We start from the raw sequence: 27,399 nt of genomic DNA, 5'->3' as shown, positions 1-27,399 counted from the left end.
TTTTTTTTTCTTTTTTTTCTGAGTCATCTTGGCACACTGGCTTTTTAACATGGAGACCTTGTTAGTTGGAGGCGTCAAACCAATCATTTTTCTACATGAAGGCCGTGACATGTTTGAGGTGATTGGAAAAATGTTGTTTTATTTATTTATTAACCTATTTTAGATTCCATATAGGTGTTAATAAAACAGGATATTTAATGTGGCGAGTTTTAATTTTCCTCCAGGCGATGGACTGTCAACATGCAAGAGTGGCAATCTAAACTGTCAGACCGTGTTGAGGTAAAAAAAAAAAAAAAACTTGGGCGATTAATCTGGAGGAAAATCTAATATAAAATGGCATTTTGAGTTTGACAATTTTATGAAAAAGCATGGTTTATTGAAACTTTAATATAAATTCAGGTTAGCACTTCACAGTTGTTTAGCTGGAGGGAAATGTTTCCCTTGATTTTGTGAATATAAATGCATGTGAGAACTCACTGGCAGCAGAGGAAATTAAAGAGAACTAAATGGGGACACTCGTGGTTTTAAACCATTTAAAGGGTTTTTGTTAATGTGAAGGACACGATGTTGATTCAGCTTTTAAATTACTGCTCAATCATTTTCATAATTACAGTATAATAAGACAGTAGCTAAACAAAATATGCGGCAAACGATCACTTGTCGTACTGACATTACTGAAGCAGGAGGTGTGTTTCTATTAGCGAAGAAATATTCCTTTAAATGTGCAGTTGCTTCTGTTAAAATGAGGTCAAGGTAAGAAGAATGGTGAGCCTGCTGTCGGGAGCAGAATTGGCTGTATTAAAATGTGTTACATCTGGCTGATTAGAGTGGAAGAAAGAGGGGCTGTATTGTAAAGCTTTAGCCCTTGACGTGCTTGTAATATGGGCTGGATTGCGAGCAAAAAGGATGAGAAGACTTGGAGAGATCTAACAACTTGCTGCAGCCCACGTTCAAAACAAGGTTTTTGCTTTCATCTTCCGTATCCCAGAGATGAAGCTTTTCATCTTGCTTGCTAACTATCTCCATCAGTACATGCTGCGGCACACATCGTTTATCCCGCTGATGCCTTACCACTGAGGGACTCGGGTCCAGAGAGAGATCAGTGAGTCTACGTGGAATTAAAAATTAACCAAGCAAGAAAATAGAAAAAGCGTTACCTCCGACACAAGAGAATAAAAAAAAGAGCTTCAATTGTGCGGGGAAGGAAGAGAGGCAGAGTGATAGTGTCTGTGTCTGAAAGTTTTCCCACAGTGTGTTTAAAGTACTCACTATCCAGGGGTAGACAAAATAATGTAAACACCTCAGGGAAGAACTTCAACTCTGAGGGAACTTAATCACAGGAACAAACACTGCGATGACGATGGCTTGATTATGCTTTTAAATTGTGCCCCTTGAAGTACTCTACTGTGAATAATGTACATCAGTGTGATTATCAAACCGAAACCTTGACTTATTTTTAATAAGAAACTGTATTAGGATAGTGAGTTTTGGTGGGTTTACCTTCCTTATGTGTGAGTAAAGGCGAAAAGGATGATTCATTACTGAGGAAAGAGGACATAATGCAGCGGACGCCGCAGGGAGGAACTAAATATTACATCGAGTCTACATATTGGACATCTGCAGAAATTGTTTTCTCCCCAACAGAGACTATAAAAAAAAAACCCAATTGGCAAAATGAAATGGGGTAAAAGAAAACGAAAATCTGGGCATGTGTAGGTAAAACGCCGCCTCCTCATGTTTGTGTTCGTGCACGCGTTTGTGTTTGTCCTTTTCCTCCGTTTCTCCGGGTGCAGAGCTCATTACATCACTTCTATCATTCTCTGTCCTTTGTAGTGTTTTTGTTTTTTTCTTCTCGTGGTTCTTCGGCTCCCTCTGTCGCAGCAGGCAGTGACCACAGTGTAGCGGCACATCATAACTCTCCTCTGGAAGCCTTCCAGAAACTTCTGACAAAGAAGGTCAGGGGATTATGGCAAGAGTGTGTATGTGTGAGTGTGTGTGTGTGTGTGTGTGTGTGTGTGTGTGTGTGTGTGTGTGTGTGTGTGTGGACGTCACAGCGCGGATATGTGTGTAGCATGACAAAAGGAGAGGAGGGGAGACAAAAGGTGCAGATGATGATTATGAACAATAATGGTAATGCTGATGACGATGATTATAATTGTGTTTATTACGTGGGTAATGTGATGATGGTAAGGGTGATGTGATGACGGCAGTAGTGGTGACAGACATGACAGCGGCGTGGTGATGATGGGAACTGACAGTCCTGATGATAATGTTGACAATGATGACAACAGTGGTGTGGATGGTGATATCAATAACAATGATGGTAATGATAAACATGACAGTGATGATGATTCTGGTTATAATAATACATTCAGCTATTACAGTGATGACAAGGGAGACGACGATGGCAACAACCATGTGGATGATGCTTCTGATGATAATAAAAGGTAGTGGCCTTGATGATTGATGATGATAATGATACTTATTGAAATGATATTAGAATAATATGGTCAGCTATACAGCAACAACGACTGTGTGGATGGCGAGGACAACAATGATGCTGATGATGACACTGATGGTGTTGATGACGATGCTCGTTGCAACATGTTGCTATTGATGATTTCAGTGATTATAATGGTTTCAGCCTTGACGATAACTGATGATGATGACCATATTGGTAATGTTGACAATAGTGTTATGATTATTATTACTACTGTTATTTCTTTTGCTATTATTAGTGATGGCAGCAGAAAACATCGTGTGATGAGGAAAACGCTAGTTACGCCGATGATGCAATCATAATCATGACAAATACTCTAATTTTGATGTTGGCAGCTATGATGGTCGTAGCAACTATGACATTGATAACATGATGGCGGTGATGATATGACAACCCTGATTCCAATAAAGTTGTGACACTGTGTTAAACATAAATCAAGCAGGATGTTATAATTTCTATTACTTTTTGACATAGACTCAAATGAAAACAGTACAAAGACAATATGTTTAATATTTTACCTAATCAACTTCATTGATTTTGGTATATATGTGCTCCCTATGCTTTTGATGCAACATGTCTCAATAAAAGGTGGGACATGGGCAACAAAACACCTGTGTGGCACATTCCACAGGTAAACAGCTTCATTGGTAACATGTTGTTAAACACCTCGCTTGCAAATGTTTGCACCTGTTTTCAGTTGGATTGTACACAGCGTCCCAACTTTTTGGGGATTTTAGGTTTGTATTTGTTGATTATACATAAAACAGCTCCTGGGTTCTAACCAAGTCTTTCTCATATCTGTACACACATTGTCGGAGCTGTATGAAATGAAAACCATTTCCTGTATGTTCATAATATGTGCTCCCTGGTGTTACATGGATATATTAACTTCTGCTGAGGTGAGATACCTCCAGCACTGCTGTTTCAACGGCCTCCTTTTGTTCAGCCCTGAAGGTCAGCGGTAATGAGGTGAGGTTAGGATAAAATTGTCTTGGCAGAGTTTGAGAATTTGATGGATTTACCTGAATTTACCTGGATTTACTGGCTGAAACAAGTCCCAGTGTATATTGAACACGCCGTGCCTTGAGGTTTTAGGTTTATGCAATCCAGCTTGCTCTCAGTTTGATTTCCTGGCATCCTTCGCTGGCTGCCAACGCGAGACCCAGTGCCAAAAAAATCCTCTAAACTCCAGTCTCTCCCTTCATTCCCCTAACTTATCAATTAATCCTCATTCGGCTGATTGCAAATTTAATCTCTTTCCATCGCCCTCTTGCATGAAGTGAGGTAATAGTATATTTGAGGTGATTACGGGAACATCTAATATTTACATGGTTATTTGTAATATCAGCGTGTCCTTGCACCGCTGTCCTTAAACGCTTTCAGTTTCCTGTAAAGTTGTTTGGAAACAGGCAAGAACATCCAACTGTCCTCCAGGGTTTGTTTTTTTTTAAATTTTTTTATTCACAGCAGGCAGCAAGATTAAAGCTTGCTTTGAGAAGAGCCAAAATGAGATGCAATCTTGTAGTGATCCGACCATTCAATCTTCCCCGGGATGAGTGTGGGTGAGGGAGAATTTGTCAGAGGATGGGTACCATGCCAACATGGAGTAGATCATTGCTTCCTTGAGGATGAGGTTATGATCAAAGAGATTCAGGTGCTTTAGATTTTCTCTGAGCAAACCCTGAGAGATGCCCCCGGGCTGTTGCAACAACTTCGGTATCCTCTCCGTCTGCCGGTGTAGAGGACTTATCAAACCAACGGCAGACACAAGGAGCAGAGGTGTTTTTTTTATCCTGGCTTCAGCCTTTTGCTGCAGGGAGCAAAGCCATGGGGACTTTCAGAAAAAGCAACAGGAAAAAAAAAATTAGGCCCAGTGGTGAAGACCAATTCAAATGCTTCAGGGGGGAAGTGCTCCTGTGTAGTCAGTGCAACTGTACTGATGTAACTCATTAGAGCCACTCTCATGTGTAAAATGACATGAATACTAATATGGGCTGACATGCATATTTGATGGCATATTTACTGTACCTCTGCCATATGAAAGTGAATATTTGCACGGCATGATATTTAATTTACAAACAGGGTTTTATATTTTCAGGAAAATACATTTTAGCTGATGTAATACATTGTTTTATCATATTATCACGTAACACACATTTACGTTTGACCTGTGATGCTGCTCTTAATAGCAAAAAACACTGTTGTCAAACACTTGTGAGACTGTCCTCACCAGCCAGATGAAGCGCTTGGGAAATCATTTCTAATGCTTAGATGGCCTATGTTTATGTTTGGCTGCTGACAAGTGACCTCTTGCAAATTGGAGGGTAATGACTGTCTTTTCATACGGCTGCTCATGTTCATGGAGTCACCATGATTACCAGCGCTTCAATTTGTAAATAGTGTTCACGTCATAATCCACCGCAGGCTTACAGCTAGGGAAGCTCCGATTAAAAATATGCATGCCTCCCATCAGTAAAAGTCAGGTAATGAAACCCACATTTAAAGGTCTGATGCTGTGCTGCTTTCAAGGTTCATACTTCTGTTTGGGGTGTCTACAAGACAATGTTTACATGCTTTAATACTGAACAAAGCACATTTATTTTCTCATGCTGTCTTTTGCTGCTGGTTGGTCAACTCTCAGAGGCCTGAGCAGGAATCCTCAACCATGTTTTTAGCATCAGCAGCAGCTCCTTGCTGAGGGCGGCGACTGTTTAGCTGCGACATCACAGCCTTACAGAAGTCCTGACAGCTCATTCAAAGGCACAGTTTATGAATACATACTATGTGCATATTTCCATAGATTAAGCATGTTGATACATTCAGTGTATTTTACATGTATAGTGCCTAAACCTGCATTATATGTAAAAACAAACCAGACAGAAAATCTCACTAAGTACAACATGGGACCTTTAATACTGTAGATTTATCACGTTAGTCTCTTAAACAAAACTAATTTTTTTGAAACACTTTCAAGTTTTAAAAATGGTCATCTTTGCTTTGAGGCGAAGGTAGCATGAGTACCATGAGCATCAAAGTCATAGTTGTACTTTTGCAAAATGGCTACGGCAGGAGGTCAGAATGGATGGTCGGGTCAACAGTGTTTGATTTTGAAACAGGAAACTAGGCGTCAACATCGGCGTCTTTTTCACCACAACTCTGATGCTTTCACATTAAATTATTCTCAGCTTCCTAAACATAACTTAAAATAACCACGCTGTTGAGGTTGCATGTTGGAAAATCATTATAATTTTGGAACATATGGGTCATTTTGAAAGGGTACTGACAAGCAACCTTTTTTTTTTAAGGTTTAGTATGAGGGCTTGTTGGTCGCATGTGGGGATGTCATGAAGAGAAGATTTTCCATGATTGCCACGGTGGTAATGACAAATGCAGTTTGCTCAACTCACATTTAACTAGAATTGCGTGCAAAGGCATTAGTTTAATCGCCGGAATAAAATGTTGGCAGTTTACATTTCCGCGAACCAGGGATACATTCAAATGTATCCCAGCTACTCTGTGGTAAACTAACTGTTATGAGATTCTGCATTGGTTGGTTTGATTTTCTTTTACATTGTCATTACAGGCACGTTTGATCCTTCTATGTTGTTAAATATACATTATTGCATTTTCATTTGTAAGATGGTGAGAAGTATAGTGGTAGCGGAAATTTCACTTTTACCACCTTTGTGTGATGTCAGGCAGCCTCAGCTGCTGGAGCGACTCCTGAAATGTCACAGTTGGAGCCTCTGGGTGAGCTCAGTGCCACAAAGGTAACACATTCCCCTGTTGATCTTTTATCATCCTTTCTCCAGCTCCAGGATTGTCCTCACGCTGTCAGCAGAAATCTATATCCTCGCGCCCTCCACACTCAAAGTAATACATCCATAGTGTATAGGAGGATTAATATCTCACAGGTATTGCTATATAACAATTTATATAGGGTACCAGGGGCCCCATAAGAGCCTTGTAGACACCACAGTTCATGACATCTCCACTTCTATGTACCCACTCTTAACCACAACGGCAATATTGGCTGCAAAAAAAAGAAAAAAGAAAAAAAAGAATGGAGCTTCTAACAAATCCTCAGCTCTCAGGGACTTTCCTGTTTACATCTCTATTCCCAGCACAAAAGGATTACAAACACCAGCTTTACTGAGTATAAAGAGATTGTAAAATCCAAGATTTGCTGAGCGGGAGGGGTGAGGAGGTTGGGGGATGTCCTCACTGAGTTTGCATCTAACAAGACGACGCGCGGTCGAAGGTTAAGAGCATCGAGAATCGCTGGGGGGGCGGCGACCCGAGCTAATCAGAGTCGGCTCGGATAGGGCGACGCATGGTGTGACTGTGTGTGTGTGTGTGTGTGTGTGTGTGTTCTGGAGCATATTTTTCTCTATATTAAACTGGATTAGTCGTCTGCCCCGCATCCTTTATCGAGATAATGCTTGAAGCTCGCTGGGATTTCATTGAATGGATCTGTGTGACTCTCTCTAATCTTATTGGTGTGTGTGTGTGTGTGTGTGTGTGTGTGTGTGTGTGTGTGTGTGTGAGTGTGTGTGTGTGTCTGTGTGTATGTGTGTGTGTGTGTGTGAATTCTCAGAAAAACAGCGTGATGGCATAGATCAAAGGCATCGGGAGGGTTGTGAGTCTTATTTGGATGTAATTGCTGTTTACTTCGTCACATTATACAGTAGAGGTGCCTTATTAAGACTCTGCCTGTCATTAAAGTTGCACTGCAGCAGCCTTAAGGGGATACGACTCTATCGCAGGGTTTTTATCAAGGACATTTTATTCCTAATATGACTTTTCAAAGGGGGCTGCTTGTTTATGGCAACCAAGCAAAGGTTCATCTTTTTGTATTATTGAGAGTAATGGATTTTGCAGCACACTGTCTCAGCTTTCAAACAACACTTAATTTAAATATCAAGAAGAGCAATTGCAATGTTTCAGTCCTATAGCCTCTGTTGGGTATTCAATGGATCCCTTAAGTATTCCTTTTCATCAGTATACTCCCAAAACTCATATAGGATTAAATGCCTTTAAAGCATCAACAGCGTGCGGGAGATGTCTTTTTTTTTTTTATTGCAGTTCTACACACCTCAGTGCTGCCATGTGATTTAGTTTCCAACATTTGAGAGTTTGACTGAATCAGGCCACTGATTTATGAGGTAACTGACACGTCTTGCATGTATGCATGTGGTTAAATACTGAACTGCAGAGTGCCGATACACTGAGGCGGCGTGGAGTTTCTCTCCTGGTATGGAATCTATCCCTTCACAATATTTCTGAGTGATCTCCTTAATCACACTGTAGATTACTTTTCAATTGGAAACTGTGGGTGGTGAGAGGGATCTTTGCGAGGCTTTAGCACAGATTGGAGTTTGAGTAAGGATAAGGTACATAAACATAACAGAAACATTTCTCAGAGGCAGAACTGACAGAAGTAGAAGCGACTGTAACAGCTGAGTTAAACCTCAATGGGACGAAGAAAGAGGAATGGAGCAAAGATATAGTGAGTACTATAGTTAAAATTGTATCTTTCTATAACTGGTTAAAGGCAACCGCATCATATACTACCTAGAGAGCATGCAATTTTGAAGCTGTTGTACTCAACTATAATTTATACTTACGATACACTACTTTACACTTAGAATACTGTAAACTTACAATAACAAAAGAAAATGATTTGTACTTTACAACATTTATTTGACATCTATTGTTTCGTGTCACTCTACAGGAAGCAAATAATCACCTTTTACAATTCAGTATAGTGATATATATGTATTAAATGAGCCAAATGTATATAAAGTACATATACCATTTAAATGGATGTTACTGTAACAGCGATAATACTTTTTTTCTTTTTTTTTTCAAGGTCAGCAATTATTTGTATTTATTGTAAAGTTGCTCTTGGTGTTTATAATACTGGTGGTTTGGTTTGCCATTATAAATTTGCAACTGATATTTATAAACCTTTACAATTGCTCAATGAGTGGTTTATACAGCATGTCATTGATTTCCATTTATTAATGATGGTTGTATTGTTTTATAATCATTATTAAATCACTATTAACTCATATTTTAAGTAATAATAATAAACCTTTGAGGTCTTACATGGAAAAGGAAGAAAGCCAAGTACCTGACAGGTTGATGAGTACTTACATGTGATCCTTTAACTGCATTTTACTGATAATATTTTTGTATATTTTATTTCTCAAATTGAGTTTTGGATGATGGATCTTACATGTACAGTCTACTGTGTGGTATTTCTCATTTCAACTAAGTAGAAAAATTGAATGAATGAGTTGAATGAACCCTATTTTATTCATTTATATTCTACTTATCTGAGAATCATGTTGTTGGAAGGGAAAGAGACTAAATACCTCACTCTCATAAATTTACAAGCTCATGTATACTACATGTTACTTTCATGGTCAGACATTATAAAACTAGGTCCATCTGCTCTGTTCTCTAACCTTCAATCTGTTACTCACAGAAACTTGTGTGCAAATTGAACTCGGCCAATAGGATTCTTCCTGCCTCGTCTGTCGCGCTTGCAAATTTTAAATGACAATCTGCTGTGCAAGCAGTCCTTGATATTTGGGATTCATGGTATTGACAGAAGCCACATGAGTGGGCCATCAAAATTACCATGCAATAGAAACTAGGTATTTATGTGCTTTTTTGATTGTGTAAAGCATTACAAATGGAGAGTCCAGATGATCACTTCAAAGCATAATGACTTTAATGGCACTTGAAATCAGCTACACCCAAACGCTGGCTCATTTTATTTTTTTCCAAGTCTGTCATACAGTATCTGCTCGCCAATCCACATTTTATGTAACTGCAATACCCCTAATTCGGCGTCTTGGGACTTAGATTCAGAATTTAACAGACACTGTAGGAGGTTGACCAGAAAGTTAGCTTCACAGACTGGTGTGCAGTAAATTAGCCCTGACTTTGCCCTGTAGGAGAGGAAACCATGCCAGGAGAGATAACAACCCACGCGTCCGTGCAGTAACAACGACTCAGTGAGAAGCTTCCGCTGTTTTTTTTGTTGTTGTCACAGACTCTTCATGTACTAAGGTTGTTGGTTTGACGCCCAAAATGTGAACAGGGTCAAGGGTTAGTATAGGTGCAAGCCAGTTAGCCAGTAGTAGCTCTTTTGACCATGATTTGATTTTTTTTTTAATAAACGAGACGAATTAAAAGAAAAACATGCAAAAATGTGTTAAGAGCTGGCTGAGGGGTTAATAGTTATCTGATCTGTTGGTGGGATGCAACATAGAAAAGGAAAGAAAAGGTAAAGGAAACAGCAAATCCAAGCAGAGAATCTACTTTACAGTATTAATATCAAAGAATGGTGGTAGACATGTAAACTTTAGACATCAAGCTGAAAAGGACAAAACACATCCAGCCCAAAAAGAGAGTTTACGAGTAAAGAGCAAAAAGAAAATGTCCATCACTTTCAAAAAAAGGACAAGAAATGTAAGAAAATCAAAGAAGATAAAAATTGGAGGAGAAAGGGTAAGTTTGGATTCCCTTGTCATGCAAATCAGTTTGGCATCGGGGGGAAAAAATACCTTCGTCGTCCGTGCGGTCATTATCACCTAAATCATCAGTGTGTTTCTTTGTAAGGGGACCTATAGGACCAAGAAGGAGAAGATGGAGGAAAACAGGGTGATCAAGAACACACACAGCTTTCAAAAGATGCTCTCAAAAGATAAAGAAGTATGTCAATAATTACTGTTTCTGCAGCCCCTTTTTTTAAAAAATCTTCACACTGAGAAGGACACCGGGTAAACATTACCACAGTGTCCACTTCACATGTTTACAGTAGAAATTTACTGTGTTTGAGTTGATTTAAGAAAGCTAAGGAGCAAGAAAAGAGGGACTTTAAAAAAAAGAGGCGAAAAAATATTAGATCTCTCTGTTGAAGATGAAGACTTAACTGAGGACGAACCTCTTAGGATCAAAAGACATAAACCTCTTTGAATCAGTGCATACAGTAGCATCAATAATACATATGAAAGACATTATGTTAACATTTTTGAAATGATCACTGTAGCAGAGAAAAAAGGCTGACGCTGTAAAAGGAAGCAGCATTTCAAGAGCAGAGCACTTAACAGAAGCATGTGACAAACTCCCCCTGTTATGTGTTGACATGAACAGACTGCAGAACAGACAGATCAATTCCTATTATGCCTCCTTGTTGCAGTACATACAGTGACCATCACTATCAAATGATGGACAGGGAATAAAGGAATAGTTCAACATTTTGGAAAACATGCTTTTAAGATCTCTGGAGAAAAAATACCACTCTCGTCTGTGCATGGTAAATATAGGGCTACTGCTAGTCAGCTTAGCTTAGCATAAAAAACTGGAGACAAGGAAAACAGCTAACCAATGACAGGACTCAAAGAAATCACTGCACCCAAGATATAATTAGTTAATTATTGAGCTTGGGAGGTGCTGGTAGGTGGATTTAGCTTCCCTAGGAAAGAACCAAGCTAGCGGTTTCCCCCTAATCGGCTGCTGGATGGAGCCATATTTGGCATACAGACCTGTGAGTGACTGCTCCTCAAATGAGTGCATTTCCCAAAATGTTAAACTATTTCTTCATCCACTATGATTTTCTTGTCAAGGCAAAAACAATTGAACCTGAGACAGGTTAACAGCATTTAAGTACCTGTGTGGAATCGTTTGACAGGGGAAGTGGTCTCCTGCTTCTTTATCACAACTATCAAACCAACATTTTAATACAACTCCCTTGTACATCCAAAGACATAAACACATGCTAGCTGAAACAAAATTAAAAAAGACACACACACACACACACACACACACACACACACACACACACACGTATATAACACACACAGATAGAGGTGCTACATACCAGATCTGAAACATGCAGTATTGCAAGTAAAGATGAATGCTAGCAGGGTGCATGCTACACACACACACACACACCCACACAGGTTTGCACAGCTATCCTTGTTAGGACTTTACGTTGACTTCCATTCATTTGTACAGCCTAACCCCCTAACCCTAACATCAACCTCACCTCAATTCCTAGCTTACCCCTAAACTTAATCAGGACCTCAGACATCAAGTTTTGTCGCATCAGGACTGGTCTTTGGTGCCCATGTGGACTATTGGTCTTGACATGATCAGTGTTTATGCCAGAAAGAGCCCCCAATAGGTAACACAAATGCAAAAAGAGACACATACATACAACACACAGGGCTTCAACTGTCCATCTACTGATCTGCCGATGAGGAAAGGACCACTCCAATCCTGTTCTTCCTTTATAAGCTGCAGCACCAAATAGCCAGGAGATGTATGCAAATCTATTTTAATTCTTGATGTTGAAAAATGGCCCTGAAAAGAAAAAAAAGTCAACTACATATCTGTTAGTGGAATAGAAAATAGGAGATGAATCACTTGAAAGGTTCAACGTACTCTCAGCCAGTAGGCTCATGTTGATGAGTAATAATTCCTCTATCATCCACCATCCTGGTTTATTTCAAGACCGACCATTTCTCTCCGCTGACTTTAAAAAGAAATCCGGCTCCCTGCGTATCACTCTGTCCTACAGCAGTCTCCCAGCTCTCTTTTGTGAATTTGACAAGGCAATTTGATAAGCAAGAGCTGACTTGTGCTTTCTATGTGCTGACTAAGCGCCAAGACACGAGAATCATTTCTTTCAAAACGTGAAACGTCTAAGAAACACTGGGCATCCGCAGCCTGGGGATGTGTTACCTGTTTATCGGGTATACTGAGACATCAGTGTCAAAGCAATACGTAAAGGCTGTTAATCGATAGAAGGGCTCTGTAAAGATTAGATTAAAGAATTTGATGTAATTTATTTAAAAACATCAGCATCCAGATTCTACTTGATAGAAGATAGAGCAGTTATAAATAGAATATTATACATGTATAAAATAAAATGATGCAGTGTTAGCCTACATTGGATACTTTTGTCTTATCATAACAGTATTATTCTGTGTATGACCTATTTTTTCATTATTACTAAATATGAATTTATTGCCAAATCTTTCTTGTCAGAAGATATACTTGTTGTAGTTTAGAAACTTCATTGTGATTTTTCTTAATTACATTTTTTATTCTAATTATTGGCCTTGGCCTATCTGTAATATTATCTCTTAAAGAAACTTGTTTCATACTCATGTCTAAATGCCTATATGTTGTTTTTTGACCTATTTTCTTATTGAAAACAACTCAAAAGTAACTCTGTGATAGCCCGAGGGAATATTGTACAATCATTTTTAACCATATATTTTGACTCTGAACCACAGTGCTTCAGCGTGACCTTACAGCCTGTTCTTGATACTGCACACATACTGTATTCAATGCAAACTGAAGTGGGCTGGTTTTAACAATGTCAGGGGACATGGCTCTGCTCGCTAACAGTATGTAGAGTAGCACAAGGAGACAAAACTACCTTCCTGAGGTTGGGAGGGGAAACCTGTGTGTGCTCACTTTGGTCAGAAGTTCAACATGAGTTGACAGTGGTGCGGAGAGGATGTCTAACTCAAGTTTAAATCCCCAAAACTAGCATTTAGAGTCGTTTAATGAAGACTAATTAAATTCACATTTACCCTGGTGTTGAGAGCTGCAACAAGAACGATCACTCCAATAACTATAACTATAACAATAACAATAACAATAACAACGTTTGCATCCTCACTGATGAACAATAAAGTCCTGCATATGGTGACGCCAAGCACACACTGTGTACTTCAGCTGTGTTGGCAGCTAGAAAAATGCATATTGATGACCTACAGAGAAACACCTTCCTCCCCAAAAAACCCAGGAGAATGAGGTTTTTACAAAATTCTTCAAAGATGAGAGGAGTTAGGAGAATCCAAAACTCTGTCGTCTTCTGATGACAAATTTTATTCATACTTTTGAACCAGACGCCATCAAATATCCTGTCAGTCAAAGACAAAACAAACTTCAGAGACACGCTCAGCACCCAGGATCATTTGGCAGTATGTCTTGTGTAAGATTAATGATTTTATGTGTAATTTGCAGACTAATACACGTCATAAAAGAATTTAACACATGGTATTTCGATGTTGTATTGTATAACTGAGACACTGTTATTAGAGTAGATCATTCAAAAAGTGTTTCCTAAATGTCCTCGGTCAGCTTAGATAAAAGAGGTAGGCTACAGTTAGAAGCCGATATTATAAACACTTCTGCAACATTATTCTGATTGGCTGTCAGTGTTTTGATCGATAATCAAACCCCACTGAAAATGATCCCGAGCAGCCCTTAATAAAGACGTCTAAGTGGAGCGCAACATAAAAAGGTAAAAACTAATTTCCTTCTCTGTACCCAAACAAAGACTTAAACGCTGAGTAGTCCCTTCAGTAAAATACTAACAACTACAAAAATATTGGGTCAATACACTGCAGCATTATACTTCAGGCTGAACCAGGGCCGAAACAGCAAACAAAAGAACCAAAATCAAAAAGAGATTCAGAAATATCTTATTTACCCATCATCCTGTTGGCTAGGCATTTCAAAAGTTAAAAATTCTGAAAACCATGAACTAACAGATCTTATTCAACACAACGTGTTATATAATGAAACACTTTGTAAACTGCCTTTGTAAAATAAATACAAAGAAATAAAAAGTTTGACGGAGTGAGTCGTGAGCAACTTGAAATCCTGCGAGAATCAAAGAGGACGTGATTGATGTGGCCACTCGCTGGACTGCACATGTGCTGCTATTACAGTGGCATGTTGTTTGACTGAGGGTTAGTGGGGATCAGAGCAGACAAGACAGCTGCATGACAGCTCCTATCACACACACACACACACACACACACACACACACACACACACACACACACACACACACTTTCGCCCACTCATGAATACACACACATTCAGAGAGAGAGACATCACACAGCAATCAGGTGTCAATTCTAAACTGCCCAGTGACAAGGAGGCCCCGACACTGACCTGGACTCCCACACCTGCCACTGTGAGCATATGTGTGTGTTTACGTGTGTACATGTGTGTGTGTGTGTGTGTGTGTGTGTGTGTGTGTGTGTGGGTGGAACAAGCACCAACACTGGTGAGGTCTCAGCTGGCCTCAGCTCTGATCAGTGATTAGAAACCTCAGACTTTTTCATTTCTTTCCATCTGACTGTGTGTCTGTTACCACTCTGTACTTTTATTCGTATCTTCTCTGCCTCACAATCTGCTCTAACTCCTTTTTTCCTTCAGTTTCCATCACTCCATTCCTTTGTTTCCATCACATTGATTTCCATCTCAGTGTTTGATGAAAACGTCGGAATGATTTCACCCATCCACCCTCTTTCTTTCCGTTGTTATTATGTAAAGTGTGTTGTGCATTATAAACTTAACTAAAAGTTATGTGAGTTAGTTCTCATAACACCAGGCCCACTTTCGAGCACCTGATGGTCCTCATCAGTGGTTGAAATGTGCTCAAGAGTCATCCCGTTACCTAGGCTACATATTGAACTTTGGTCATGTGATAACAGGTGGTCAGGGAGATGGTCACCTCTGTCTCTGGTTAAAGATGGTCTCTGGTGTCAGATGTCCTCTTTTGATCTTCCTCTGGCCTTCCACCGACTCCTGGTCGATGACTTTGAGACCTACTGTGAGAAGCTTTGGTCACACCATCCATGTCAGATGCTCATTCAGGCTAAAGCCAGTGAGATATGTTAGAATTATTTTGTCAAACTTTCTATTTCCCAGAGTGAGCTTTCATGCTCAAATTACTACAAGCACTATAAAAAAAGAACAAGACCATCAAAGACACAAGGTCAGATTTGGAGGTAGATCTAATTGGTTCATGTCATCAAACAGAAAAAGAGTTTTTCTTTCAAAACCAACAAAAGCTAAAAACCTGCACAGATTCTGGCATCTGAAGACAGAAGGAGTAAAAAGCCTAATGGAAATGTGGTTTTGAGTGGACATAGGGAAGCAGTTAGTACTACTTTTTAGTATTATTAAGGACACTGAGTGGATACACTTAGTGGCCACAATATTTCAGTAATCTCATGCAATCCAATACAACAGCTCTGCCACGGCATCATATTATATTGAAAAGTGCTTCAAAATTATATTTGTCAATTATTTACATGATGGGGCGGAATATTAGAAATGGCTCAGTACAACACATCATTGTGACCTCAGTGCTGAAATATCTTATTAAATCAACACCAATATGCAACTCATCCTCATGCCTGAATGACTATATTATAGATCGACTGCCAGTGACTCCCAAAAGACATTCATCACCTTCCTCAAAACAACACGACTACAGCGTACCAGCGACAGTCGTACTGGTCTTTAGTCGTACCATCGCAGATTGGTTAGGTTTAGGAAAAGATCATGGTTTGGGTTAAAATAACTGGGGTAATTATGTAACTTCTGTCTTGTTATTTATACGATGTCACTTTACTGCATAAGAAAGTTAAAATAACTCATCATTGACTTTTGGTGACAGGCTGGCCATGAACAGCAGCCTCCTAGATGAAAGTCCTGCACTTGCTGTCCACCTCAACCTCCTTCCTATGGACTTTATTGCTGTTTATACTACTTTAACTGACTTCCTCCTTTGCTGCTCTAAATATATATTCTTTTGTTCAACTCACAATGTATTTAAAGCTTTAATATGTTCTTAATTGTATGTCTGTTTATTGGTCTTTAGATTTGTTACCACTGTGCAAATAAAGTTATTATTATTGAGGTATTAATCTCCCACGGGAGAGCCAGTCTTACAGCTGGTAACAGTGGCAGCTCATGTTTGGTGCGGCATCAAACTGCTTTCTACCGAAGCAGCCATGTTCCCAGACCTCTGCAGCTAGCTTGGCGAGTGTGTTATTAACAAAAGGAGTGACTGGTACAAATTTGCTGTCCAAGCCTTGAAGAACCACAAACAGCACATGTAATCACTTTTTTCCTCTCTGTGATTTCTGTCCGTCATTCAGCACAGCCGATATTACGTTTTGATTTTCAGTCTCTCAATCTATAATCTGCTGCGCTCTCTGGATTTCGTTGTTTTGTTAAGTTTGTTGTTTTCTCTCCATCTGTCTCCCTCTTCTGCCCTCATACCTTCCTCTCTCCATCATCAGCATTGATTTGGGACTGATGAAGAGGAGTTTCACGCTCTCTGACATTGCAACAATCCATGACTCAAAAAAAGCCAGCTGGGAATCAAGGATAACACACACACACACCCCCCACACACACACAGGATAATACACACACACACTGACTCAACCCTCAGGCTTTCCCCCTCTCTTGGATGAGGTAATTATCGCGAGGAGAGTCCGTGCATCGATCGCACATTCAGCACAAGAGCTATCCATACATACATATTGCTCTCTGTACGCATTAGTCAAGGTCCGCAGCGGCATAGAAACACCGCGGCTTAATCAATCACCAATGCACATTAAAAAAAGGGGATCTAACAGAGCGCACGGCTCAATGAGCCAAATAGGTAATCTACTACTGACCTTGGATAAAATCCCTACAGGCTGTAAACTATAAATACAGAATCCATTCCCCAAGGTAAAACTGGGAGTCTAATGCACTTCAGCAAAGCCTCTGATGAGAGGAATTAACAGACGCTGTGAGCGGTGAGTAAGCACAGGAACACTGCTTTATGTGATGTGTGATGATGGGGCTCACCTCTTAAAACACAGTACATAGGTCACAGAAGAGTCTAATAAAGACATACACATATGGTTTGTGTATGGAGTTATCGAGTGAGAAAAAGGTATAACTCAATATTTGCACTGAAGACTCTGTGGTCTTTTCTTTTTTGTCTTCTGCAGTCAGTTGTGTTCTATCTGACCATCTCTCCACTCTGTTCTCGTACTGTGCATCCCGCCCACACCAGTAAAAGCCTGAATGAGACTGATCAAGTGTTTCATTCTCCGACGCGCTTCAACAATCAGCGGCACATCCACGTAATGGCGCTGTAAACAGACACGAATGCATTTTAATGGATTTTGAACAGAAAGTTTTTCGCAAAATTAATTTGCCTCAGACATTCAGCAGCGCTCCTCCTCAATGTCTTTTCATCAGTACTCACTCACTTTCAGATTAGCTGTGCAGTGCAGAAATAATAGTTTGGCTGATCGTATGCAGATGTAGACAGGAGACTGAAACGGATCAGGCGAAGTAAGAGAACACGGAGCATTACACACACGCTAATATTGTACTTCTTACTCCACTACTTTTATTTGATGACTTCAGTTACGAGGAACTTTGCAGATTGCTGCATTAGAGCCAAAGCAGTACCGTTGTCAATTTTTTTTTAACAGCAACAAGATAATACGAAAACACAGAAAAAACACAGAAAAATGCAGAATAACAGTCGAACCATAGCTTACAGTATGTACATACATGTAAATATGTGAACCAGGTCTGAAAGGATCACTTGTGTAAATCGAATAATTTGATTATAAACAAGAAGAAAACTCTGTACAGTGTAACTTTTCTAAAGCGGAACTGGCCTATCACAATAGCACAAAAGGGTAACGTTACACGTTAATTACAAAATGACCAATATTCAAATTGCAAACTATTTGGCAGGGAAACATCTAAAAAGTGCATTTATTTCAGGCTAACAAGGCCCCATAGCCTCACTTTCAATGTTCACAGAGACAATAAACTGCACGAGTAGAAACACCAGTCAAGTCTGATAATAAAAAAAAAAAGCTTAAAGAGTTTGGGAACTTTGCTCTTAAGGTTAAAAATGATTTTCTCCCACAGGTTATACCTCCACTTCTTATTGCACATGGTTCAATACCACCACCTTCTTTTACGGCTCAATCCAGAGTGCTGTGACATGATGCTGTCAGCTCACCCCACCAGAGCACCTGAACAAGTGTGACTTTAATGTGTAATGTCTGAATAACCTCACCTCTCTTGTTCATCCTTTGCATTAGCATGATCTCCTTCTCAGGCCTATTAAAAGTCCGTCTGCAGCCGCACCAAACTGGTGGAAACTGCCGTGAATCTCAACTGTGCTCTCGTGTCAGTGCAACAACATGATTGGCTGATATGTTTCCCAGTTCGGCTATGACAAAGCAGATGATTGGCTTTCAGGAGGAAGGGGCAGGATATGTGTCACTGAACAGCCATCAAGGGTGTTACAGACTTTTCGTCTCTCATACAACCTTTATGTTCTCATCTCTGTTGAGGGTTGTACTAATTGGGCAGGATGTACAGATCAGGTGTCTTTAACAAATCGATATGTTGTCATGTAATACAGTTCTGACCACTCTTTCGGTTATATGTAGTCATAAGTAGGTAAGTGCTCTACTCTCCGTCAACCCTGAAATGTAAAATTGACATTGAAAAGCATTTTAGGAAGGCTGCTGGAAATGTCTGGCCCATCTACATTTCATGGTTTTAAAAATCTAGCCCGATTGAATTTATAACTGAATAGCGAAAATGTGTCTCCTGGAAGTCATTAGTGGATCTGCACTCATTTGTACATACTGAAAGTGGCAGAAAAAGATCTGGAAAATAATGAAAAAAGACAGATTGTGTGAGGAGTTCAAGTCTTGCCTTCGTTCTCACTTCCCCACACCAATCACTGCGCAAAGTGCTCGCTGGGTTGTCTGTTTATAATTAATTGTGACATTAGAAACATCAGAAAAAGCCTCAGTGAGGAGGTGTGGGTGGAAGATGGGCATTTAAAAGTGATAATGCATCACTACCATCTACTACCAACAGTCAACATATCCAATCAGATTGAACCAATCTGAATATTTCCCTTAACTTGATCAAGTGTTGTCAGCTTAAAGAATGTAAAGTAGCACTTAAACATTGTCTCATTATCCTGCATTCCTCAGTTTCCTCAGATCATGTTTGCTGTTATTCCACCTGCATTTCATGTTTACAGCTGTTTATCGTTCTTAAGCCTTTCTGAAATTGATACTTTACATATAAGAGCAATAAAAGAGGCCTCTGTGAAACCATCTATCTAAACAGTTAGCGCATTTCAAGAACTGAATAATGCCGCCATTTATCCAGATGACGGTGGAACACAATATGTATGAGGTGTCTGGGAAATCACTAAAATATGTCACGTAAATGGAAAAATGTGTCCTTACATCGATCATAAGATTATGCAATCCGAAATGGGAGTGTGTGTTGGGAGGGAAACTGATGCATTAATATTCCAGATCAGCATCAGGCTCTTATGCCTTCAGCATATGAAGTAAGATTACACAGAAGAGGCACAGATAGGACTGAGATTTATTTCATGAGAATCCTCTCCAGAAGCAGAACAAAACTAAACCTTAAAAAAGAGTTTTATAAATGAGTTTTCTGATGATCATTTGTCCATAAAGTATCATAAAAGTAATGTTGATGTTATCAGCGAGCCTGCCAGACTAAATAAATGCTGCTCTCTGTTTCTGTTGGTGTGGATGTGCATGGCTGTGTAGTTGCAGGCGGGTGACCTGAGGCCTCATTTATAAAAATGTTCTTAGATTTATACTTGAACTTAAGATCATTTCAGATGGTATGCACGCGTTGATCCATTAGACCCTAATCAAATAAAAAACATTGCTTAACCCTAAGCCAGGCTATAATCTCCACTACCATCGCGTGATCTCGTCTTCCAAAACGTTTGATTAACAGAGGCTGTGAGCGGTGAGAATGGGATTCTTAACCTGCCTTGTGATTTGCCCTCGTTTAATGTCAGCACAAATTAGTTTTTAGTCAGGAACAGAGAGGGACCAACAGAGGAAAATCAAACATTCTGGAAGACGAGATCACACGATGGTAGTGGAGACTGTAGTCTGGCAGCATACATTATTTTCTTGACTAAGTAGTGGGTTAACGAACAAAGCCAGACACTCAGAAAATCTATCTCCAATCTATTTCATAAATGAGGCCCCTGGTCTCAAACGCAGCATTTGGGAAATAGAGATGAAATAATGAAGAAAAACACTTGCATCAAACAAATCCATACACTCAATGGTGGGTCAATCATCCATGACTGTACACTGCACTGGGAAAGTAACCAGATGATTGATGAGATCCTTCTGCATTACCAATTTTAATTTATTTTTAAATATACACGAATAGATAAAAAAGCCTTTGATGAACCTAGGCTAACACATAAACCCTATTAAACATATTTTATTCTAAATATGTATGGACACATTAAAAAAACAAACGTCATCACGTCTGACAGATAGCTAAGGTTAGAAAATGTCCTTGTTTTTTTATCAGTTGTCTCTTTATCACACTTTTACAATAAAATACAAAAGTGCAATACAGTTATTATGCTTCCATGTTGAAGTTTAGCAGCAATGAGCATGCTGCAGAAAAAAAAAATCGCACTTTGTTGGCTCAACAAAAAAACATTAAAGATCCCATATTATGTTAATGTTCACGTTTCATGTTCATGTTTTAATTATCCACAATAAGGGACATTTAATACAGAATCTGGACAGTAATTATAGTTTAGCAGAATTGTATCTCTCAAAACAATTCAGTAATTTCAAAGGGACAATAACAGTTGGCCCACTTGAGCGGTTAAATAAAACGATGGGAGATACTTTGCACTCGTTACCAGTTTATATTGGTGGTGGCTGTTAAACACAAACAAACAAACAAACAAACAGGTGGAAACTTGTTAGCCAATAACTTTAAACCTACAAAAACCAATGAAGCAACAGGCTCCATGCAAACAGAACATCTGCCGCTGTGAATTCATAAATGCCAAGTCTCAAAAATAGTCAATAACATTCTCTTTTTCTGAAGTATCCTGAAATATATAACTGCAAACACAAACAACGAACGGCCAAGCCATCTGAGACACGATGCGTTTGAGATCTGAGAGCTCCCGAGCCCACTCTCGTGTCCCTCTCACCTTGCATCGTACCCACGGTACATTTCCTCTATCCATTTCATCTACACTTCCCATTGTCCTCCTACTCTTACCTTGTGCTAATAATTGTATTCCTCTGTTCCTCCACTGTTCTCTCTCCTTCTACTGCTTGCTGACAAAACAAACACCCACACTGTCAATGACAGTGAGTCAATTCAAAGCAGCAAAAGGCCTGCAAGGGGAGGACAAGATGTGTGACTAGTACAAACGAGGGCCCTTTGCTTTTTTTTTTTTTTTGGTAGTTTTTCCACATACATTCATCGACTAAGAAAACCTGCTGCATCCGGCACGTAGACAAGATTTTCCCTCCAGTCTGGGCTCTGACTTATGAAAGAGGAGACGAGCAGCAGAAATCTTGGCTAAGGTCTTACATAGTGGGATATTAGTCAAATGTCCTTCACAGTAAGATGTGAGTGTGGGAGCATTAGGCTTTAGTAAAACATCAAAGCAGCAGATCAAACGGGAAGCACATCATGTACTGTAATGACTTTACTAGCATTAAAGGGCATTTCCACATCCACTTGATTTTAAGGAGTTGTTTCCAGTTTTCCATTTTAAAATTGGGTAAAAGAAACCCTGCCATGATGGCCTCCAGTCACTCAGTGAACAGCAGGAGCTGGAGATCAAACTGCCAACCCTGCAATTAGTGGATGTCCCGCTTTGTCTCTTGATTGATCAAATCAGGTGAGGCAAAACACCTCCTTGTATGGGACGAAAACAGGAAGTCGTGTTGAAGCAGAACAGTAGGGATGCAACTAATGATCATTTTGAGTTTTCAGTCAGTTATTCAGTTGATCATTTTCTCCATTATAAAATGTTGGAAAATGGTGAAAAATGTTGATCAGTGTTTCTCAAAGTCCAGGATGATGTCCTCAAATGCCTTTTTTTGTCAACAACCCAAAGATTCAGTGTACTGTCATAGAGGAGGAAAGAAACCAGAAAATATTCACGATTAAGAAGCTGGAATCTGAGAAGTTTGACACTGTAACAGCCAGATTACTTTACTGTGCATTATCTGTAAGCTAGCAGGCAATGGCACGCACTGAGGGACGGCTCTGGATCACAACAGAATCTGATGTGACTCTGGTGTTTATTCTTCCAGGAGGTCTGGCTCTCCTCCCTCCTCCAGAGCTGGCAGGATCTTAGCTGTACTGCTCTGCCCCCCTTTCAAGTTTTTGCTCAAAGTAGTTTATTTTCCATTGCGCAAATTTTGCATGGTTCGCATCATATCATTCATGTTGATTTGTCTCTTTGCAAAGTCTTTGGTTTTAATTTAAACATGAAAAATTCCCTTCACTTTCTGTGGGAAAACACCATAAGTGCAACCAATTCAGGATTTTCCTTTGAAGAACCAGTCTTAACCATTCTACCTTTTCTAGTTCACAATTAAAGCAGTATTTCTCCAGTTGAGAAGTTGCAGTTTAGATTTATATTTATATTTAACAAAGAGTCGAGGTTTGTCAGAAACACACTGCAGGCACCCATTATGTTACTGACTTTGTCAAGACTTGACTCAACTCACCACCAGTCATAGTTGGGGGCTGAACCTCGGCCAGAGCGGTTCAGTAGTCACTGATCAGTCTCTCCAAATGTATCTCAGGATGTGTCAGGACTGCATGTCTCACATCTAAAGAGACAAGTTTTTTTTTTCTTGTTGTTGTTAAGTGACTCATTTTGACCAACACTGTCAGCTAATAGGCCAGTGGCCAGTCCATTTATCAAGGAGTCAAGCTGTTTTTGAACCGAGCCTTCTCTCCTCATGCAGTGAGACTTGTCAGCTCTGCTCTGTGTTTGCCCACTGCTCTGTGAAATATGGCATGACAGGAACTGCAGAGGTTTTAAACCCGAGTTTGTGACCCTACTTACACAAGAAAGAAATATGGATTTTGACTTCAGGCTTTGAGGCAAGACTCAGCAGAATGTTTGTGTTACTCCATATAAGGAATGGCTCCACTGGCAGTATGCATTGAATTTATGCATGATTTGAAGCTCCAGTAATATGTATATTACAGCTCCTTTTTCATTTTTAATGATGCAGATAAGAAAATGCTCCAGTTAATCTTCAGATAACTCTGTGTTTTGGAATACTGCATGCTTTGCACTACAAAGTTATGTCTCTACTTGTAAAGTCTATCATTTTACTGTACTCAAGAGGCAGACATTTGAGCGCTTTTACTGGAAATCCAAGGTAGTGAAGTGAAAAAATCTCAGGGATTATCATACTATCAAAGCATATCAAAAGCGCCCTGTAATCCAGGTTCAGTGATAAAATGCCAATGCAATGAAGAGCGCTTCCTCCCTGGCTTCAGCTGCTGAGCTGCTGAGCTCCTGACAGCTCGCGCAGAGGAGGCCATCCCAGGAGCAGGGGTTGATGTTTCCACATGTACTTCTGCTCTATTTTTGTCACATGAAGTGGAAAGTCAATTTAACAGACTGAATAAATGCGTAGTATCATGACATCTCGGTAGGCGATGGAGTAAAAAGGAGCAATTTGTGGCTGTTAAATAATCAGGTTAGAAAAAGAAAAAAGAATAGTCAATGAAATAAAAATATCCACCTCATTGATCACAAGTCATGCTCTTTTCTATTTCTTCTAATTCACTTTTAAATAATTGGCTGCTTGTAGGTTTAAGTGTTTAAACGATATCTAATAACATCTGATTGTTGTAGTGACAGACTGCTCAGTGCACCTGAATAAAACAAAAAAAACACACACATATCTGAATTATTTCTGATTCATTGCCTATGCAATAGGATTTTTTTTAATTACTTAAGTTATTTATTTGTTGGTGTTGTCTTTTTTAGTCTTTCAACACCAGAAACATCTAGTTTCTGCTCTGATCATAATCTAATATCATCATTTCATGAATTCCTTTTAATATTAACTTGCAAAAGACAACTTTTTTGCTTAAACTTATCGTTCTTAAGTAAAAACTGATTGCATGTGTAATGACTGTAGAAAAGGACATCATCGACGTATAGATTGATAGATTAAGTCTTGCATTCACTACGATATGCTGTCTGACGGCAGGCTAGATTTTTCCCAGATACACGAAAGTTGAATTGGAGCACAAAGAAAGCACGTCTGTCATTGCACAACCAAAACAAGAGAAGGCATTGTTTTCCCTGGTCACAATCCCCAGGTAACAGTGGAACAACTGGAACAACTGTGGAAATTATATACCGCAAAAGAAAAAGATCCCCACTGATGGAGGAGGCAAAGATGGTGAAGAGGGAGAGTGAGGTAAAACAAGCGTGAACGGGCGGGCTTCACACAATGCAGATCGCCGGTGTTGAAGTCAAAGTCTGTTTCCCCTTTGATAGGTGTCCACTTACCACTGAGACTTGAGACAGTCAAATGCAGCATTCTGTCGACTGGATCGTTAAGTGACAAAACAAGCCTACTACTGTCTGCGTTTCTACTGTCAGGATTTCTGGGTTCCAAATTGGATTCTTACGGTTGCATTTTGCTTTGGGTTGTTAGCGGTAGCTATGGTGCTAATACTGTCTTTGCTACAGCTGCGTCGCAGTAATACCACAGGGAAACGCAAGGAGGGGGGATTTGAAAAAGTGTTTCCGCTTTAAGTAATTTTAATTCAATTATCTTGCCACCTTGGGGATATTTTGTAAAATAAGTCTAAAAAATGCAATGCTTTGACTTCACTAAAACAACACTCATATAGGATGTGATTTTACCTTTTTTAATACAACCGGAAATCCAATTATCCAAAAAATGTTCTGTGTTTGTGACAGTGAAGTTATGTGATTAGTCTCCATGTTAATGGTAGTAAACTAATCGGTGACATGCTCATTGCTTTTCATAAAAAAGATTGAGACTTCCTGCTGCAAGTATATGCTGTAAACATCCTGTGGGGGTTGAGTGCTGCCTCTTCAGAATCCCCTGTAGATAGAACTGCGTCTGTTGTATTTTCTTGGAACTATTATTTTTTCAAATTGTGTTTCCTTTCTTAGACATTGTGCAGCGACGGTGACATAAATGGTGAAGCGTGATGAGATTTAGTACACACACACACACATTGCATGTACTTTGGCCCGCTGAGCAACCACGACAGCCAGAAGCCACATTTTCGTGAAAATCAGCATCTTCCAAACTGCTTTTCCCCCGCTGTGTGTACATGACGTAAAGGAGATCTTAAAAAGGAAGCCCTGGGCTTCACGGTGACAAAACTAATTAGTGTAAAAGCCACGTACATGCAGTTGCACGGGAATGAATCCCAGCTCATTTTCTGCTGTCATAGCTTTCCTTTGGTGTCTGCCTTGACACTATAACATCAGTGAAAGATGTAATAAAACATTTAAAGGGGGCAGACCACCCTGCTCTCATTTAGGTAACTAAAGACGTGTCTTTAAAGGGAAATACAAGTCAGTCCAGAAATCATAAATAATGTGTGGATTGATTTTGAAGGCCAATGACTGATTCTTATATTTTAGACCGGTATTAAATTCCTTGCTGTTAAATTTGACTATCTGGATTCCATAAATACCCACAAAGTACTCCCTCGAGATTTATTCTGGGAGAGAAGTCAGGCCTCAGCATTGACTTTAACATATAATTTAATCATGGTAAAGTTGCCAAAAGAAGATGCTTAAATGTTTTGCACGTATTCAATCATCATCAGAAAGACCTTGTCAATATGTTGAGTGTGAACATACTCTATTTGAGAATACCCTCCTGTCGGCATTGTTTATTTTTCACGTTAAATATAAAAATTTTAAAAAGGACATTGGAAAAGGCAAAATTATGTTCCACACACACACTCAGTCATGAATTTTCTCCACATAGTCACTGATGCATACCATCACATTAAGCATATACGAGTGTGTGTCACACTGTGAAAACAACATGTGTATGTGGTTGAATCCCATTCAGCACAAGTCTGTCACAAATAGAAACAGCGCTGGCATCTTCATGAATATTAAATGTCACTAAATGTCACAAGCATGGTTGACTTTCAAACATCTTAAGGTATAAGTTTGTGTGTGGGAGTGTGTTGTCACTGTGAGTGTGTGTGTGTGTGTGTTTGATTGGAGAAGCTCCCCATGGGTCCTGAGGAGGCAAAAACATCAATGAAGACTGTGATGGTGAGGAGCTCATTAGTCACAAGAGAGGTCTACAGTGTGGTGAAGAAAGACGCACTGTTGAATTATTTACACAACCAAACCATACAGTATGCTGACCCCAGCCAAACTCAGCCTACAGTGGATGGATTTTAAAAAAACGCAACCAGGTTTTGGAAAGCCTGCCTCATTAAGTGAGGAGAAGAGACACTAAAGCATCCATGTGAGATCGGCTCAGCTTACATTACCATGTGGTTGTCAACCCCATGTCTTCAAAAGTATGTTTTTACAGAAGCTACTAAAATGGTTTTGCCACCTGGATTGTGTTCACATGAAAAGTGTCCAACCAGAGTTTGTGCTCTGCGCCCTGCATGTGGTCAGGCTCTGAAAACTTTGGCATGGTTATGTAAAGATCATGGCTTTATTTAAATATCGAAAAAGTAAAAATCTGTCTTGTGGTTAGTCAGTGTCAACTGTGTTTAACTAAAGCCCTACTGCACAGGACAAGTATTACCAGGGGACCTGATGTGCTTTGTGTGGCACATGTGCACAGGATTTTTAATTTTACACTTATTTACTTACATTTTCTCCTGGATATGATATTGAGGCTCTGTGTAACATTAACTTTCAGGAGGCCAAATTAGTCATGAGTTGATTTGCCCACTTTCTACATGTGTAACGGCATAAAGACCCATTTTAAGCTCATTTACTGTAGATCACGCAAAAAGATGCTCTGTGGCAGAACATGACTTTGACAACTTTTTGTCGCTCCTCACCTTCCCTGTCATCACTCATCTCACAGCACAGCTGCTGACTGCTGTTAAGCAAATTATGAGCTGTGATCTCATTTCTTACTTGTTCAGTTGTCTGACAACAAAAAACCGACAAGCCA

General features: G+C 39.6%; 1 protein-coding gene across 4 annotated transcripts in view; it reads right to left on the bottom strand.

The window, feature by feature from the left end:
- Positions 1-27,399, bottom strand: part of nlgn1 (neuroligin 1) — a 429,936-nt gene that overhangs the window by 190,650 nt on the left and 211,887 nt on the right. For 3 of the 4 annotated variants that reach the window (XM_084355353.1, XM_084355352.1, XM_084355354.1), the window contains one exon: positions 10,081-10,140. The exons of the other annotated variant lie outside the window; for it this stretch is intronic. In XM_084355353.1, coding sequence (XP_084211479.1) covers positions 10,081-10,140 — 60 coding nt within the window. The remainder of the gene's footprint in view (positions 1-10,080; positions 10,141-27,399) is intronic. 4 annotated transcript variants of the gene reach the window in all.

The sequence above is a fragment of the Pagrus pagrus genome (genome assembly GCF_965226575.1).
Source record: "Pagrus pagrus genome assembly, chromosome: 6".
Classification (NCBI taxonomy): Eukaryota; Metazoa; Chordata; class Actinopteri; order Spariformes; family Sparidae; genus Pagrus; species Pagrus pagrus.
This window is presented reverse-complemented; position numbering and strand designations above follow the sequence as displayed.